Source organism: Physella acuta, unplaced genomic scaffold (assembly GCF_028476545.2).
Source record: "Physella acuta isolate Inbredline_101_S28 unplaced genomic scaffold, ASM2847654v3 ptg001358l, whole genome shotgun sequence".
NCBI classification, from domain to species: Eukaryota; Metazoa; Mollusca; class Gastropoda; family Physidae; genus Physella; species Physella acuta.
This window is the reverse complement of record NW_026732873.1, coordinates 128,892-148,335: the sequence shown is the minus strand read 5'-3', so window position 1 is coordinate 148,335 and position 19,444 is coordinate 128,892. Positions and strand designations below refer to the sequence as shown.

General features: G+C 34.9%; 1 protein-coding gene across 1 annotated transcript in view; it reads right to left on the bottom strand.

Moving 5' to 3' along the window:
- The window catches only part of LOC131927008 (rotatin), a 37,892-nt gene extending 19,016 nt beyond the window's left edge, over window positions 1-18,876 (bottom strand). Inside the window, exons 1-29 of the mRNA XM_059282658.1 lie at window positions 18,689-18,876; window positions 18,089-18,276; window positions 17,702-17,888; window positions 16,894-17,100; window positions 16,709-16,796; window positions 16,339-16,453; window positions 15,909-16,053; window positions 15,319-15,466; window positions 14,503-14,752; window positions 13,591-13,779; window positions 12,887-13,102; window positions 12,270-12,376; window positions 11,844-11,970; window positions 11,511-11,636; window positions 11,076-11,192; window positions 9,844-9,977; window positions 9,079-9,247; window positions 6,740-6,839; window positions 6,274-6,374; window positions 5,906-6,023; window positions 4,923-5,019; window positions 4,465-4,524; window positions 3,876-4,076; window positions 3,328-3,549; window positions 2,729-2,929; window positions 2,032-2,103; window positions 1,500-1,634; window positions 1,136-1,211; window positions 451-579 (exon numbers count right to left, since the gene is read on the bottom strand). Coding sequence (XP_059138641.1) covers window positions 451-579; window positions 1,136-1,211; window positions 1,500-1,634; window positions 2,032-2,103; window positions 2,729-2,929; window positions 3,328-3,549; window positions 3,876-4,076; window positions 4,465-4,524; window positions 4,923-5,019; window positions 5,906-6,023; window positions 6,274-6,374; window positions 6,740-6,839; window positions 9,079-9,247; window positions 9,844-9,977; window positions 11,076-11,192; window positions 11,511-11,636; window positions 11,844-11,970; window positions 12,270-12,376; window positions 12,887-13,102; window positions 13,591-13,779; window positions 14,503-14,752; window positions 15,319-15,466; window positions 15,909-16,053; window positions 16,339-16,453; window positions 16,709-16,796; window positions 16,894-17,100; window positions 17,702-17,888; window positions 18,089-18,276; window positions 18,689-18,743 — 4,080 coding nt within the window. The 5' untranslated portion in view covers window positions 18,744-18,876. The remainder of the gene's footprint in view (window positions 1-450; window positions 580-1,135; window positions 1,212-1,499; window positions 1,635-2,031; window positions 2,104-2,728; window positions 2,930-3,327; window positions 3,550-3,875; window positions 4,077-4,464; window positions 4,525-4,922; window positions 5,020-5,905; window positions 6,024-6,273; window positions 6,375-6,739; window positions 6,840-9,078; window positions 9,248-9,843; window positions 9,978-11,075; window positions 11,193-11,510; window positions 11,637-11,843; window positions 11,971-12,269; window positions 12,377-12,886; window positions 13,103-13,590; window positions 13,780-14,502; window positions 14,753-15,318; window positions 15,467-15,908; window positions 16,054-16,338; window positions 16,454-16,708; window positions 16,797-16,893; window positions 17,101-17,701; window positions 17,889-18,088; window positions 18,277-18,688) is intronic.
- Between the last annotated feature and the right edge of the window lie 568 nt (window positions 18,877-19,444).

Here is a 19,444-nt window from a genome sequence, read left to right as displayed (position 1 = left end):
ACATAGGAATAAACAGGAATAAATAAACTTAAATAAACAGGAATAAACAGACAGATAAACAAGAATAAATGGACAAATAAACAGGAATAAAGTCACAAGTACTAAAAAAACAATAGAAATATTTAATAGAGTGAGTGAAACAAATGGGTCTGTGTCCAATTATGAAAAGGAGATGAGTTTGAAAACTCAATTTTTTTTAATGTTCAATTTTTTATTATGAGAGTCTACCCAGCTCAAATGGCGGCTACCTTCCATAAGATTAGCAAGATAAAATGGCCATATACATTCTAATACTATAACAAACAAAACAGATGTACTCTGCTTCATAATAAGCAATAATCTGCCTAATTGAAGATAACCCACATTTGAAACAAATGATTGACCTTGACACTGGTCAAACATGCAACATTGACATTAATACAAGTCTATGACCTTGACCTTGGTACAAACCTCATCTTCAGCCACAGAGCTCATCTCAAAGACCAGGTGCAGCAGACACAGGCTGCCAGACTTTGTGACCCCGCGACCCATGTAGGACTGGGACGCCCCTCCGCGGCCAACGTGAAAAGACCAGACGACCTAGACAGGGCGAGAAGTCAAGCGTGAACCACAGCACAAACTATGGGGCAGCTTTGAGTTACAGTAATACATCCTATCAGCCTTAATGCTTCAGGAGCCTCATTACAACATGCATATCTTAGCTAGTCCAACCCTTCTGATCCACACCTTCTGTTCTGACCCCTGTGACCCAAAGCTTTTGACATGCCCCATACCTTACGACCTGATCCATAATCCAAAACCTATGACCTGACCCTTAGGACTTAACCCATGACCCACACCTTATGGTCTGACCCCTGTGACTCAAAGCTCTTGACATGACCCTTATGACCCACAACTTATTAACTGATCCCTGACCCAAAGCTTAGGAACTGACCTCTATGACCTAGCATTGTGATCCACACCTTATTATCTGAACCATCCAAGTTTAAAACCTGACCCTTATGAATTACCCTTGTGACTTAACCTTATAACCTTGCCCATGACCCAACCCTAAAGACCCATCCATTGTAGTAATGACCTTCAAAACCCAAGCTTTTGACCTGACCCCCTATCTCTTTAACCATATCTCATTTACCTCCAACAAATTTTTGAGCAGCTGGTTACATAACACCAGAGCCTCGCAGTCAGATGTTTCAGCACTCCATCCTGGCCTAATGAGATAATAAACTTTCAATTAACTTTTTAATTATAGTATGTCGTAATTAATGAAAATTTATTTTTAAAATTAAAACACCATTGATACATTTTATTTCCACCACTTATAATAAAATATTTTGTAAAATACGTTTAAAAAATAATTTAAAATGTTTTAAATCCAAGTAAAACTAAACATTAAACAGAAACAGTTCTTAGCCTGTATTTATTTTATAAAATTGTTATAATTTTGAGATAATTAACAATATTTATTCCAATCCAAGTAAAACAACAGGAAACAGAACCTGGCAGTGATGTGCAGAAGGCAGGTCAGTGTGCCCTCCAGTGATGCCAGGTTGTAAAAGTGAGGAGCATCTGTAACATTGAGACCGCGCTGTAAGGTGCGCACCAGATCACCTCTCATCCGCACAGACTTGTACCTGTGTAGATAAAGTAAAAATGCTAAAATATATAGCCAAGGACTTGTACTTAGCAGATTTCTTACAGGTTATCAGAAACAGGGACGGAGTGGTCTAGCGGTAGAGAGCTGGACTGCTAACCCGTAAGTCTCGAGTTCGAATCCGGGTTCAAGTCAGAAGACCGTCCTTGAGTCCACCACCCAACTCTGATGGGTACCTAACTCACGTTAGGGAAAGTAAAGGCAGCTTGGCATAATGCTGACCACACTATCTCTTCATATGCCGAGGTCACAGAAGCAAGAGAACTCTACTTCACTTGCCCTATAGACCGCCAGGTTTGATACGGAAACTTTACTTTTATCAGAAACACTTTGAGAATACAGACCAAAGTTCTATTAACCAAAAAAGGGGTGTTCACCTCTGTTGAAGCTGGTAGGGCAGTGAAAGGTTGATGGTGGTGACATACTGCAGGAGTACCTTGGTCAGTGCTCTGTGACATGAGATATTAGCACAGCTTAGTATTGTTACACAAAACTACACTGTAATGCTACAGAGAACTCAATGAGAATCATGAAAATGAAGGTAAAATTTTGTCCATCTCTATCAAGTCTATTTATTTACCTAATAAACTGCACTAGTTATTTAAACATTTTATATATAATTTTTTGGTTATTTATTTTTATTTTTTCTTTACTTTTTGATTAGGTGATAAAGATTATAACTGCAGCATTTGTTATGCAGGGTTACTTCCAGATTCCCATTTTTTTGCAAGATGTAACATCAAATCCTCAAAAAAAATAATTTTGAAATTTACCTCTGAAACGTCCATTAATCGTAAATAAAATTTTATATTCTAATCTACCTGCTCAACATAAAATAATTTTATTAAATTTTAATATACAATTCTAGTTTTTAATATACTTGTGAATGTTTCCTTGCTAAAAACAAATTCAATTAAAATTCAATAAATTTCTACTTATTAATCTACTCAACATAAAATTTTTTTAATTAAATGTGAAACAAAATTATAATTTTAATCTACCTGTGAATGGTACTCCGCTCAACATAAAATAATTTTAATTAAATCTGAAACAAAATTCTACTTTTTAATCTACCTGTGAATGGTCCCCTGCTCAGCAGCCACTGACTGACTTAACAAACTAATCAGTGGACCAGATGGACAGTAGAGTTTGTCCAGGAGCCAAGTCAGCACAGGACTTTGTCCTTTAGGAAATGGTAGGACGGAGCTAATGAACTTTAGGACATGCAGGAGGAGGGACTGGTCTGAGCTGGAGGTGGGCGTGACAGTCAGGAACCTGGGGCAGAAGTTTTTTAAACTGTCACACACAAAAATTTTAGCAGGCATGGTGGCTACATTAAAATTTATAATTAGTCACATCATTGTTTTTAAAAAAAAACGAACATCAGATGACAATCAACTTTGAGATTTAGAAATAAACATTTTTTGAAGAGAACGAGACTCAAATTATATTAATATTTTTAGTGGATTGTCATCTTTGAATGCAGGTTTTTCTTGCTCTTTATGATATTTCTATTATTTGTTTCTTATATAAAAATAAAATTTTAACAGAACAAACAATGTTATAAAAGTTTACTTGGCTGGAACTGAGAACAAATCTAAAAAAAATAATGAAGTTATCACAAAACTAATCCAATATTTTAACAGAACAAACAATGTGTTTAAAAAAATTACTTGTCTAGCACTGAGAACCAATCCTGCCCAGTGAAGAAGTTGCTGAGGGCTGGAATCTTGAAGATGGCTGTGTAGGACATCATATGGTTGATGGCTGAGGTCACCGCCTGGTGGGAGGTGGCTTGTCTGATAGACTCCACCCTCGACCTGAGCAGCCATTGGATGTTGGAGGTCTCCAGCACCACCTGCTCTACTGGGGTTAGGGTCAGGGCGGGGCTGAAGCTGGGAATAAAGCACATGGCTACAATATAGCAGTAGCCAGTAGAATGTTCCAGAGTTGACTAAGCTCTGATGGGTATCTAACTCACGTTAGGGAAAGTAAAGGCGGCTGGGCATAATGCTAACCACATTATCCCTTCAAATGCAGAGGACAGTAAAACAGATGAACTCTACTTCATCTGCCCCATGGACCATGAGGTTCAAATAGGGAACTTTACTTTCCAGTTCTTGACACAGGTGATCATAACAGGTAAATAGACACAGGTGAATACAGTACTAGACACAGGTGATCATAACAGGTAAATACAAAGCCTGACATGTGTACTCACTCCTTATTTGTCTCAGTAAAGAGCTGTGTACCGAAGGAATCAACAAGTGGGTCAAGGCCACCGTGCCAGGCCACATTCCAGGCAACCTTCATCATTTCCTTTGGTCCCCTGGTCGTCATGATGTCACTGCTGTCATCTGGCAGTGTCAGACTGCTGGGGCTGTAGGTGTGGTGACTTTGGGGCAGGAATGGCAGGCGGTACCTGAGACATTGTTAGCACGTCTTTGTTAAATGATTTGTTACAGAAAAAAACAACACAAAAATTATTTTAATATATAAAAAACTTTTTAAACATAATAAATTAGGATAAGTAACTTCTTTTTCATTCTTAATTGTAATGTTGGATGAAATTTCCTAAAACACAATTAAGTATTACGTATAATGTGTCAACTATACACCATAAAGGCCATTGAATCCAATTACAGCCTGCTTTTCTATTTGGATTTTTTTCCATAGACTTTAGTCCGACAAAGAGCAATGATAAGTAACATTTTGTTTACATTTTTGTAAGTGAAAAAAAATGTGGTGAAAAATCCCAAGCTGATTTAGATAAGTACTTTTTTCTAAATGGTTATATCTTTTAAGCTAACCTTTGAATCACCTGGGCAGGTAGACTGAACTTGGTGCCAGGAACCTGAGACTCCCCAAACCTGGAGGAAGATTGGCAGGATAAAGGTAAACTACAGCAAAAAATACAACACTGAATGTCTTATAAATATTTCTCTTGCTGATTTGATGTATTCAAAAAGATGCTTTAAAAAAAAATCCTAATTGGGGTTTACAAGATTAGGTAATATTGTGACAAAAAATGTAAGCTAACCTCAATTCCAAAACCAAGAAGTTTTCAAATTAAAATCAGCTTTTTTGTTATACTATATTCTTTTATGTGTAAATATCTTAATAAATTTAAAAGTTATAAAATATAATAATGTTATAAAGTAATCCTTTAAATTCTTTTAGTTTATGCTAAAATGATAGTTGAGTGTATTCTAAAATTTCAGCCACTCTATTTTAGCAATTAGTGCATGAAAATGTTTGAGCTACTCACCCAACATCAAACTTAGAGACCTCATCAAAGAGCAGGAGAGTTAAAATATGTGACACATCCATCTTGATGGAATCTTGTTTGGGATGAAGGAGGGAAACTGAAAAAAGGCAAAATTTTTCTTTTGAATCCTTTTTTTTACAAGCTTTTCTTTTACTTTGCTTCATCGCTCTTTAGTCGTGCATTGGACTTTAGGCATGGATCAAAACTAGCAAGCAAAATTTCGTCGACTTCAAACAGAGCAATTTCTTTGAAACTTGGCATGTGGGTCAAGATCCGATGACAATGTAATGTGACATCAAAATTGATTAAATTGGATACTTAAATTTTTTATGAACTAATGAAAATTTCCTATATAAAGTACTTTTTTTTACATGCTATTACAAAAAATACAACATTCCTCCACACACTCTCGTGTTCCCACACTTCCGCTCCCTAGCACACAACTTTCAAGGGGAGGGCACTATCACACACACACTCTCTCTCTGTCTCCTAGCCTACACAATTCATTTTTGACAACCACATCACAAAGCACATTGCATTCATTTGGTGCCCTGTTGTTTTTAGTCATGAAATACTATTGTATTAAAAAAATTAAATAAAAGAGGTTTTAATGACAAACTTTTACATAATTATGCACTAAAAATAAGAAAATAAATGATTTTTTTAAAAATAGGAACTAATATTTAAATAACTAAAAAGAAAAGCATGGGTCACTATACTATCTATTGAATACTGTTACAAAAATTTCGCCAAGTCTCAAGTTCAGATCCTGGGCTGTAGTCTGGGACTTCCCTGAGTCCACCCAGCTCTAATAAGTACCTGAGTACGGTTAGTGAAAACAAGGCAGCTGAGCATAGTGCTGACCATACTATCCCCTTGTAGAGGTCATTGAAACAGATGAACTCTACTTCATCTGCCCCATGCGTCCTTGGCACAACAGGAAAAGATGATGAAGTCTTTGGTCTCAGTGCTATGAAAGTTACCTCTGATTAAAGCATAGTAGAGGTCACTGTCTCTAGCCAGGCTGTGGCGGAGTGAGTAATCATGGTGGGTCAGGCAGCGCAGGATAGACAGGCATGCTGGCAGGTAGGGGGTCAAGTCCTGGGGACAGATATGTTACACATGTTCTTGAAGAAGAATTTAACACATTTATCAGCACATAAATGGGATGGTGTGGTCTAGCGGTAGAGCACTAGACAGCAAAGAGCAGCCAAAATAACAAAAACCAAAATTTAAAAACAACTAACCAACTGAAATGATGCACCTATTTATTTTTTTGTTTTGTCCCAAATTTCAGAACATCTCTGATAGAAAATAGAACTATAAAAAAGAAAGAGAGCATGACCCCCACCTTCTTGGACTCAGTGTCCACCTTGTTCACTGCCTGTTGGATTATAGAACACACCATCTCTGCCCCACCTTTTGATTTAAACTTGGCATGTAAATAAGGATCTGGAAAGATTTAAAAAAAAATGAAATAGACCCAATTATTGACTACAAGCATTCACATTCCACATTTCAATTCTCACAATATTTAACTTCCACATTTTAATTCTCACAATATTTAACTTCCACATTTTAATTCTCACAATATTTAACTTCGACATTTTAATTCTCACAATATTTAACTTCCACATTTTAATTCTCACAATATTTAACTTCCACATTTTAATTCTCACAATATTTAACTTCCACATTATCATTATCACAATATATTTAACTTCACCATTTTAATTCTCAAAATACTTAACTTCCACATTTTCATTACCACAATATCTTACACAGTTTAACACTGTACATTTGTTATATAAAATTACCTTTCATCATGATGGCCAGTTGGTCACCTGCAGACTTTTTGACCCCTGGGTCAACTGGGTCAGAGGTAAAGATGTCATACACTTGAACCATGCCCTCCTCCTATTCATGAAATGACGGGGTTTTTTTTAAAAATTATGCATGCATGAGTTAATTTTGGTCTATGATAACCATGAATCAGAAAGATCATTAAACTAAAAACAAAAATCATGGCTGTAAAGCTTTTAAGAGCAATACCAGATTAAATAAAATCAGTTTACAGTAAGAATCAGGAGAATTATTATCATTATCAATAATGAGTGAGAATATAGTTAAAGAGTAAAGTAGTTTAAGTCCTATAAAGTAGTTGATTGAGGTTTGTGAAACAACAATTATAAAACTTTGGTCGGAGTTTAAAAGGTCAAGAATCATTGGTCAAAGTCTAAAGAATTTAGGACCACTGGTCAAAGTCTAAAGAATTTAGGACCATTGGTTAAAGTCTAAAGAATTCAGGACCATTGATTAAAGTCTAAAGAATTTAGGACCACTGGTCAAAGCCTAAAGAATTTAGGACCATTGGTCAAAGTCTAAAGAATTTAGGAACATTGATTAAAGTCTAAAGAATTTAGGACCACTGGTCAAAGCCTAAAGAATTTAGGACCATTGGTCAAAGTCTAAAGAATTTAGGACTATTGGTTAAAGTCTAAAGAATTTAGGACCATTGGTTAAAGTCTAAAGAATTTAGGACCATTGGTAAAAGTCTAAAGAATTTAGGAACATTGATTAAAGTCTAAAGAATTTAGGACCACTGGTCAAAGTCTAAAGAATTTAGGACCATTGGTCAAAGTCTAAAGAATTTAGGACCATTGGTCAAAGTCTAAAGAATTTAGGACCACTGGTCAAAGTCTAAAGAATTTAGGACCATTGGTCAAAGTCTAAAGAATTTAGGACCATTGGTCAAAGTCTAAAGAATTTAGGACCATTGGTCAAAGTCTAAAGAATTTAGGACCACTGGTCAAAGTCTAAAGAATTTAGGACCATTGGTCAAAGTCTAAAGAATTTAGGACCATTGGTCAAAGTCTAAAGAATTTAGGACCATTGGTCAAAGTCTAAAGAATTTAGGACCATTGGTAAAAGTCTAAAGAATTTAGGACCATTGGTTAAAGTCTAAAGAATTTAGGACCATTGGTAAAAGTCTAAAGAATTTAGGACCATTGGTAAAAGTCTAAAGAATTTAGGACCATTGATTAAAGTCTAAAGAATTTAGGACCATTGGTAAAAAGTCTAAAGAATTTAGGACCATTGATTAAAGTCTAAAGAATTTAGGACCATTGGTAAAAGTCTAAAGAATTTAGGACCATTGGTAAAAGTCTAAAGAATTTAGGACCATTGATTAAAGTCTAAAGAATTTAGGACCATTGGTTAAAGTCTAAAGAATTTAGGACCATTGGTAAAAGTCTAAAGAATTTAGGACCATTGGTAAAAGTCTAAAGAATTTAGGACCATTGGTAAAAAGTCTAAAGAATTTAGGACCATTGATTAAAGTCTAAAGAATTTAGGACCATTGGTAAAAGTCTAAAGAATTTAGGACCATTGGTAAAAGTCTAAAGAATTTAGGACCATTGATTAAAGTCTAAAGAATTTAGGACCATTGGTAAAAGTCTAAAGAATTTAGGACCATTGATTAAAGTCTAAAGAATTTAGGACCATTGGTAAAAGTCTAAAGAATTTAGGACCATTGGTAAAAGTCTAAAGAATTTAGGACCATTGGTTAAAGTCTAAAGAATTTAGGACCATTGGTAAAAGTCTAAAGAATTTGGGACCATTGGTTAAAGTCTAAAGAATTTAGGACCATTGGTAAAAGTCTAAAGAATTTAGGACCATTGGTAAAAGTCTAAAGAATTTAGGACCATTGATTAAAGTCTAAAGAATTTAGGACCATTGGTAAAAGTCTAAAGAATTTAGGACCATTGATTAAAGTCTAAAGAATTTAATACCATTGGTAAAAGTCTAAAGAATTTAGGACCATTGGTAAAAGTCTAAAGAATTTAGGACCATTGATTAAAGTCTAAAGAATTTAGGACCATTGGTAAAAGTCTAAAGAATTTAGGACCATTGATTAAAGTCTAAAGAATTTAGGACCATTGGTAAAAGTCTAAAGAATTTAGGACCATTGGTAAAAGTCTAAAGAATTTAGGACCATTGATTAAAGTCTAAAGAATTTAGGACCACTGGTCAAAGCCTAAAGAATTTAGGACCATTGGTCAAAGTCAAAACGATTCAGAACCATCAACCACAGAACCATTAATGAATGTCTAAAGGCCTGAGGATCACTGGTCCATCAGTGGTGACAAAAACTGACCTTAAATACAGATCTGCTGGTGTCCTCCTCCACCAGCTGGGTGGTCAGTGTCACAAGGTCACATGACAAGCTGGAAGGGTCAAGGTCAAAAGCACTGGGTAGTTTGTTCTCCACATTCTGCTCGTTACACAAAAACCACTTCAGATGTTTGGCAGCCTCCAGCCTCAGTCTGAAAGTTTTGTTTTTTAAAATATTTGTATCTGTACATAATCAAATTTAAAAGTTTAAAATCAAGCAGCAGTTTCCTTAGGTTAATTCATTTAATAAACAACAGGATACATCTGAAAATTTCAACCCATGCTGCCAATTTGCTACTCTACTAGTCCAACATGGCCAAACCCATCAGTTTTTTTTTTTTACTTGAAAACAAAGATGATTTCAAAACATCCCAAATCCAGGACTAATTTGATAAATTTGCCATTTACATAATGAGCAATAGATTTTATATTCTTTTAAAATTCAAATCTAATGTCTTCTTTACAAATATTTTTGAGTAGAAAGATAAAAGTCTAATAGACAGTAATAAATCGACATATTTTAAACTTTACTTTTTTTCTGTAGCCAACTAATACAATTCTATCGTGTTGTATGTTGATAATTTATTAAAAGTAAAAAATCTTAATGAACAAAAATTGATCTGGTCTACACTAATACATGAACATATTTATTTACCATAGTATCACTAAAATTTTAACAGCCTAAATTAGAAAAGAGATTATAGATGTCAAAATGTCTGATTCAACTTGTTATTAGGTTTTTACTAACTTCTTGTCAGCCAGGAAGAAGAGGCGTAGAACCCCTCGCAGCTTGTCAAGAAGGGAGAGGTTGTGTGTGGTGGTAGTGGGGTCCAGCATGTACCACAGACCACGACCTAGTGATGTACTCTGGTCAGTGTAGGACTGGAACAAATAAAAAGTTTGGCATTATTCAGACCAGTCAAAGTTTAAGTGTGGTGGTGGTGGGGTCAAGCATGTACCACAGACCACGTCCTAATGATGTACTCTGGTCAGTGTAGGACTAGAACAAATAAAAAGTTTGGCATTATTCAGACCAGTCAAAGTTTAAGTGTGGTGGTGGTGGGGTCAAGCATGTACCACAGACCACGTCCTAATGATGTACTCTGGTCAGTGTAGGACTAGAACAAATAAAAAGTTTGGCATTATTCAGACCAGTCAAAGTTTAAGTGTGGTGGTGGTGGGGTCAAGCATGTACCACAGACCACGTCCTAATGATGTACTCTGGTCAGTGTAGGACTGGAACAAATAAAAAGTTTGGCATTATTCAGACCAATCAAAGTTTAAGTGTGGTGGTGGTGGGGTCAAGCATGTACCACAGACCACGTCCTAATGATGTACTCTGGTCAGTGTAGGACTGGAACAAATAAAAAGTTTGCCATTATTCAGACCAATCAAAGTTTAAGTGTGGTGGTGGTGGGGTCAAGCATGTACCACAGACCACGTCCTAATGATGTACTCTGGTCAGTGTAGGACTGGAACAAATAAAAAGTTTGCCATTATTCAGACCAATCAAAGTTTAAGTGTGATGGTGGTGGGGTCAAGCATGTACCACGTCCTAATGATGTACTCTGGTCAGTGTAGGACTGGAACAAATAAAAAGTTTGCCATTATTCAGACCAATCAAAGTTTAAGTGTGGTGGTGGTGGGGTCAAGCATGTACCACAGACCACGTCCTAATGATGTACTCTGGTCAGTGTAGGACTGGAACAAATAAAAAGTTTGGCATTATTCAGACCAATCAAAGTTTAAGTGTGGTGGTGGTGGGGTCCAGCATGTACCACAGACCACGTCCTAATGATGTACTCTGGTCAGTGTAGGACTGGAACAAATAAAAAGTTTGGCATTATTCAGACCAATCAAAGTTTAAGTGTAAACTACATTTAATAAACCAAGAATAATACTAGCCTTAAAGTACAATGTAAACTACATTTAGCAAGCCATGTCTATCTGGTTAACTAGACTAGAACTACAAGAGCTGACCTGTAAAACTGGCAGGGATTTGGTCAGTGACAAGATGAACTCCTGCCACAGACCTTCAGACATCAGCAGCTGGGACTGGAGCAGACGGTGGAGGGTCTCACAAGAGGACGTCCGAACCTGGTCACATGACAACAGTTATCAGACAAAACATTTTTCATTTAAATACCTTGATTGCATATTACAATAACATTAAGCGGAATTAAGTTTTTGACTTTTAAATGATTATAATAATAATAACTTAATTAAATAAAAATTAATTGAATTTTAATAATGAACACAATAAAAAAATTAACAAAATTTATTTAAAGGAATGTAAAAACAGTTAAATAATGAAGCACAAAAAAATATTTAAATGTTTCTAAACCCAATTTATACAAGCAATTTTTAAAAATCTTAGTATTATAGTACGGTAAATCCAGTTAATTATGAAATGACCTTTTCCAGTGTGTCAGATAATCCAAAAGAAACCAGTTCATAGAGGATGTCGGGGTTCATTATAAATTTGGCCTGGAAACTTGCTTTAGACTCTGGCATCACAGCATAGCTCACTTGAAGGCAACTCTAGAATAGATTATTGGACTTGGTAGTTTAAAAAAACATCCATTTTTTAACAGAACAATAATTTGTCATGTCTCTTACAGTATAAATTTTAAACTTTGTAATTACATTATGAAAAATGACAGTAAACCATGATGTAAAAATTTGGAGTGTGAACATGTGATAATTTATTCTAAAACTAAAAACTAAAAAAAAAAAAATTAAGCTGACCTTGATAGTATCCAGGATGGTTGCGTAACACACTTCCCTAACAGAATCTACAGGATAGGACATTAGTTGAAGTAAAACACCAGTACATTGGGTGATGACACCTTGGTCTGTTTTTTTACTGCTGCAACTGGTGACAAAGGCACTCTTCTTTTAGCAGTCACAAAGATGTGTTTAGCACAATATTTTTAAAAGTGTTAATAACTAAGCCAAATGTAGACAATTATTTCTGTCAGCTTGCTTAAAAAACAAAACATAGTAACAAAAGTTAACATTGATATTGGAGAAATAAAATATATCATCTATATTCAATATTTTTTTTTTACATTTTTAGAATTTGCAAAAATCCTGTTAAAAAAGTAAATCTAGTTCAAGCTGGCTCTTTAAGAGGCTCCTTATCTCTTAAAGTAAAAGTTAAAAAAAGCTTACATCGTAGAAATAAACTTGACAAACTTGGACACAAATGGGAAGTACAGATGATAGTTCAGACTGCGGATCCCATCACAAGCCAATCTGGCCAATTCGGATGTAGGACGCTAGCAAATTTGAACAAAAATAATGTTAGCTTCAAAACAATAAAATATTATGTACTTAATTTTGGAGAATCATAAGATACCACTAATATTGTATCCGTTTTCCAAACCAATTCTAAGTGTGTTTCTTCTTTAAATTATTCAACAATTTAAAATTCTTTAATTAAAAATCATTTAAAATTTTAAATGAATTGTAAAATACATTCACATGTAATATACCTATGTAACTAATTAAGTATGCCTTCACTACAGTGTTGTTTATGTTACAAGGATAATAAAGCTAAGCAATTTTAAATCTATTTTGAATTGAATAGTTTGCATATTCTAAATTGCATAGTTTGCATGAGCTGACTAGGATCTCATTAAAAAAACAAAATTTGATGAGGGGACTTCATTGTTTTAAAATTAATTATTTTAGTTAAAAGGTATGTTATTTTATTTACTTTAAAACAGTAATATTAATTCTTGCGTCAAACATCTAAGATAAAATTTAAAAAACAAACAAACCCGAACCTGTTTATCCTCCACTTGTAAACAAAACAAACAGGTGTTGGCCATTGAGTGACAGATATCCACAGCATGCTGATAGTCCAGTGGTACAGACAGGCCCAGGGTCTGGCCAATGGTTAAACAGACAGCTCGACATCGAGGATACACCACAGCAAGAGGCTCGTCGTAAATGATTGTGTACAAGCAGGACTTGAGCTTTTCTGGAAGGACTCTGTCCATCTGTTCAAAAACATTTATACTTCAAATAGAGCCTACTGTTTAAATTAAAAAAAAAAACTAAAACAGTTATATAAAGTTGAACTGAATAGAAAGAGAAATTAACTCCAATTAGGTAAAACACAATGGGATGGCATGGTCAGGTGGTAGAGCACATGAGGACATACAAAAAAATCAATGCTTTTCAAAGGCTCAAATCCATAGGATATCCACTGAGTCCACCCAGCTCTGATGGATACCTTACTCTAGTTGGGGAAAGTAAAATAGTTGGATGCAGTGATGAACACACAACCTCTACATATACTGGGGTCAAAGAAACAGAAACTCTACTGTATCTACTCTAAAGATATAGGTATGAAAAGGTATTTTGTTTTACAGTAGTTAATTTAACGTACAATACATACATGAATTCACAAACATAAAACTATTTTCTATGGCACAGCAATGTTTCATTTTACATGACACAACAAAAAAAAAGTTGTTGTACACACCTTTTCTAGAGGAATCATGGTCAAAAATTTGGTGACGACGGTCACCAGACCCATGAACAGGACCCTGTGAGTAGCCAGGTCTTCCCTGCTCAAACTTCTGGCATCAGCAGGCAGTGACTGGGTGTGGTGGTGGTGGTGAGACTCCATCAGCTCCGCCATCACCTCCATGCAATCTGTCAGCCTGTCCACCTGAAACAAACCAAATACTTATATTGACTTGACTTATGTGACTTAATCCTCTTTACTCCTTGTGGAGCATACAGCCTCAGCCATACCAGTCCATTTTGTCCAGTCCCCAGCTATTGAATTTGCAGCTTTCCCAAGACATCCCTGTTCTCTTCAATAGTTATATTACAGGTATCCAACTCATGGTTAATGTCACATTAAGTATTAAATACTACAACAAGTGATATTTCAACACAACAACTTTATTGGTTTAAAAACAAAATTCTTAAAAATATCCATATCAGACAAGCAAGAGTGGCAAGATGGCCTTAATCTCCTATTACTCTGATTAGTTTAAAATAAAAATGGACATTTAATTATAGTTGGGAATTATCTTAACACTTGATCTACAAAAGTTTTGAGATAAAACAAATCTTCCTTCTTCAAGTTTTAAAATACATCATTTTATTCTTACTAACAGATCTATTTTTTTTTTCAAATTCAAATAAACTACAAAAACTGTTAAGTCAAAATAAAACACTTGGTCCAATTATTCAAAACAGAATTATATAAAATAAATATTTAGCAATAAAAAATATATAGTAAAAATTATTTTTAATTTTGAAACTTTGATTAATAAAATATTTGTTAAAATAAAAAATAAAATTTTAACACTTAAAAAAAAAATCTTCTAATAGAAGAATAAAATAAAACACAAGGTGAAGTAAATCAAAGCATAAAACTGACCATATCTTTAGCTGAGCTCTCATCATCAGCCCAGAAGCTTGCGTCCAGCACAGAAGAGAGAACTGTGACAACCTCCGCCAGAAGCTCCAGCAGCCTCACACCCAGGGCCTCATCATCTGTCTTCAACTGCGGCAGGATCCTCTGCAGCAAGGCCACACAGAACTGGGGCAGGGTCAGCTGTTGGTGCTGCAGGCGTGTCCCTTCCTCCAGGTCAAGGTCAGTGTCTGGGTCAGGGACAACACTGGAAGCTCTGGGAAGAGAGATGTTGATCTGTGATGTGCATGATGTTATACAACCACTGCAAATGACGAGATTTGACATGCAAAAATTGGCCTTGTCATATGGACTCATCAGAACACAGAGCATTTGATATAAGTTTGGTGTGGTAAACCACCCCCCCCCTCCCTTCAGGACAGGTGGGGGGTAGATAGAGTTCATCTTATTCTTTAACCCCTGTAAATAAAGTGATAGTGTGGGTAGTAGTCACGTGTGGGGTAATGTCTGAGTGTTAATATCCATATGCAGAGAATTATTGCCTTAACTTTCCTCCAATCGAGTCAGGTACCATTCAGAGCTAGGTGGATCCATTTAATCTTAGAATAGTTAGTTGTACTATTGGTCATTTGGTCATGGAGTATTTGTGGTAAGGGTCATTTAGTATTAGAATAGTTGTATAAATAGTTTGATGAAGCGTGAGAGGAAACATCTTCTTGCTGAAGCCTGCTTGAGAGCATTCGTGCTAGATACTATTTATGTGTGAATAAGTGAGAGAGATTTAGAGAGAAAAATATTTTTGTTGAAAAAAAAATGACAGACCCGCTTGCTGAAGAGGAGCTGTCACCATCCTGTCCATCCCCTCTATGCCGCCGGTCACACCAACTGAACTGCTGACCCTGGGGCAAGAGAGGGCCGTCCCCACGACTACTGGAGGACGAGGAAATGGTTGAGTTGCTGGAGGTGAAATCTGAAAAGGTTCATCAGTTCTTTATCTTAATAATACATTTGAAACAAAGAAATTTACAGCTAAATTTTTTTAAATGCTAGGAATGATTATTCTGCTATTATCTTTTTATATCTAATTTGTATCAAATTTATAAAGGAATTTATATGTAAAGGAATTTGCAGCAGATTTTTTTTTTAAATGCTTGGTCAAAGTATTTGTTTTATTTTCATAAAATAAACTAGAAATTATTCTGCAATTATCCTTTATATATATATATGAATTTACTCAGTTTTGTATCAAATTTACAAAATACCCAATGTAAAGGAATTTGCAGCAAAATTCTTTAAATGCTAGGTCAAAATATTGGCTTTATTTTCATAAAATAAACAAGAAATTTATACATCAGTATTAAACGAACCACCATTATTTTAAAGTGAAAAAATATTAAACAGTTGTTTCTTACCATGTTTAGATATGTACATGGAGGAATCTTGGAAATAGCGTATCCGAGCCTGCAGACATTTGATAAATATGGTGAGAGTTTGGCATGACTGTGTCACAACTGGCTGGCTTGATGCAGTAGGTAAAGACAGCAGGGAGAGAAGGTTCTGCGGAAACAATTTTTGTAAAAATTAGTTCAAAAATCATGTATGGATTAAAGCGTATACAGAAGTAAAAAATATTTACTTTATATACGGATTTAAGAGACACCTACCTATAAAATAAATTTCAAAAATATAATCTTTCTGGGAAACATCTACATATTTTGAAAGTGCTTCATTTAGATATTAGTTTTATAAGAGACTGCATTATAATTTATGATGTATGAGTGTTGAGTTGGCTATTTATCATTACAGTAAAACTATTAATTATTATTGACATGATATATTTACTTTAAGAATGCCTGGCCTCTGAAGAAAAAGTTCTGCAGGAAAATCTTGGAAGACGACATCAGCCAAAAACTCACAAGCCCCAATGAGCATGGCAGAATCCTTGGTTTGGAGCGAGCTGGAACAAAGCGTAGATTATAAGGGGAGATAATACATTGATAATTATAACTGTTTGAAAAAATCTAGAAATATTTACATATTAGATTGATAACTATATAATATTTACAAAATATAAAGAATAAAATGTTTCTGCCCAACTTTTGTTAATGACATATCTTTCCGTCAGTACAAATTTTAAGTGCCTTCAGTTCTAATGTTTGAAACCAAAATCATTTAACAGCACTGTGATAAAATGATCAGCATTTCAACTCACTTGTTGGTTGATGTTATGACTTGCTGATCTATTCCTGTCAACGGTAACCAAGGAAATGTTGACAAACGAAAGATATTTGCATTGTAATCTGCAACAGTAGAAACAATACAATAATGATTAACTCAAAGTCAAATTTAAGTTGCTTTCTTGTGTAGTTTTAATTTTCATTAAAATACTGAACTCACCCTTCGTGTTGAATAAACTTTGTTCTGTCCCCACATTCTCCTCCCTGTGTTGAGGGGGGACCCTCTGGGTAGCGCCGTTTGTGAAATAGCTGGGCCCACCTGGTACGTACTGACTCAGTCTGTCTAAGTTGGTCGTCAGACGTGAGCCCAGGGACTCTGACATGTGGGATTTGTCTTCTGTTGTCAGTGTACTTGCTCCCCACACAGCTGAACATTTTAATAATATGTCAATTAATAATTACCTGGAGCTGAATGGTTTTTTGAAAATGTATTTTAAAATGTAACTGGATGAAGAAAATGTTAAATAAAGAATGCAAGTTTAATATAAAATTAAAAAAAAAAACCCAAAGATATTGTTAAAATGAGTCACAGCTAAACACGTACTTTAATAAAAACACATTGGCCAAATTATCAAAACAAGATGCTAGAAAATTTGTTCTGCTAAATTTTGTGAGCAAAGAAACATAAAATAGTTAAATTAAAACTTCTATTTAGGAAGCAACACTAAAATGTATATGAAGATCATATACCTTCATTTTTAGAACCCGTTACAACTAGTTTTAAGTGTACAGCTTTGTTACAACTAGTTTTAAGTGTACAGCTTAATTACTCTTAATCCTTGTAAAAAAATGTCAATCTATCAAAAAGAGCTGACGTTATTGTCCCTATTATTTAAAAGCTGGTGTTGAAATTACCACTGTCCCTATTATTTAAAAAGCTGTTAAAATTACCACTGTCCCTATTATTTAAAAAGCTGGTGTTAAAATTACCACTGTCCCTATTATTTAAAAACTGAGGTTAAAATTACCACTGTCCCTCAGCTTGTGATAGATACACTCAGGTGCATGGACGTGCGACTCTTGATCTGGCAGGTGCATGGTGCTCTCTAGAATCTGATCAATGATTGGTCTGTGACAGGGCTCAATGTCGCACCTCAGCTGTGACAAGAACTCAATGCCGCCTATATCCTGCAGCAGTTGTGCTCCGGGGGAATGCTAAAATACAAAACATCTCATTTAACCAATATTTGGTAATTTTAAACTAATAGAAAAAATGTATGCATTTCTAATGTAGATGTAATTGATTTTCTTAATTTTGACTAGCTAGTTGTAAATAGCATTTTATTCTGTTTAATGACGTAGAAATAATAAATAATTTTTAAAATTAAACACTGGTTAAACAAAAATTAATTCACCTGCGCCAACTGATTTAGAAGACTCAAAACTTCAGTTTTATGAGTACAATCTGGTATGTTAAACCACTCAAGCAGACGAACATATAGCTGTTTTTCATGCACAATGTCGGCATAGCAAATGAGCTTATGTTCCAATTTAGACTGGATATTTGATAAGGCTCTAACACGAATCTCTTCCAGCGGATGCCCTGAAATTAAAGTAATTTATAAGAATTAGAGACAAAATCTTGACGCCTAATTTCTTTCTGATGTATTTTTGTGCTCATTACATCATTCATGAAGTTAGCCTGAGCGGTCTTTGAAATAGGATAAGTGCCCCCCCCCCCTGCTAAGGCCGTTTACCAGTTGAGTCTAATTTAGTAATTAGTAATTGTATTCCATCAATCAAATCTAATCAACTTTAATAAATTTATCAAGTTTTATCACAGGTCAGGCAGTCTGCCTGCTCATGAGTCAAGACTATACATTATCAAACAGATTGTCACAGCATTGTGACTATCTCTTGTCAATAATCAACAGTCAACACTGGTGAGGAGTGAGGAGAGTTGAGGTCTGATCTGAGCGGCTGAGACTGCCTGAGTGAGAGACTCCGACACTCACCTAATTTACGAAATAGACCATTGAAGTCAACGTCTCTTCTCAAATTTGCCGACATTGTTAAGACGTCAATGCTTATATTTATATATTATTTAAAAAACGCTGTATAAAATAGTAAATAAATGCATCATGCATCTATGGTTCATGGACAAGACTTTCAAGCAGCTACTTGCAAGTCGCGGATGCCGCCATTTTTGTAAACAACTTTGGTTGCAGGAATAAAAAGCATAATCTATATTTTCGACTAACGGAACAAAACTCTATTTAACTAAAAATAAAAGTTCCGTGAAACACTTCATCGTAAGGTTGGGGAAAAATCAAAATCAGCACTTTTAAATAATTATATATACTCTAGTCTATGTCTATATGAGCTCATCAGATTGACTTCTAGATCTAGATCGAATTACAAAATTAACATGCGCGTGAAAAAGCCCAGTACATAACCCATAATATAATTTTTATGATTGCTTCCCTTTGGTCGGAAAATAATAATTTGGTTAAAATCTAAAATGTTAATGCATTGAAGTTAAATGGAAGAAAATCAATTTTAAAAAGCAATGTTTATGATAACCCGTTTATATAGGCCTACATATTATTGTCATTTTTTACTAGGCCCTATATCGACAATCTTCCGGATTTCTTTTTCGGCCAAATGAATCTTTACCCACAGTAACGAAGATGAGAGTGAGTTGTGTTAATGATTCAATTTAATAATATTACAATATATCAAGTAAATCCCTTGTTCAGCCATCAACACAC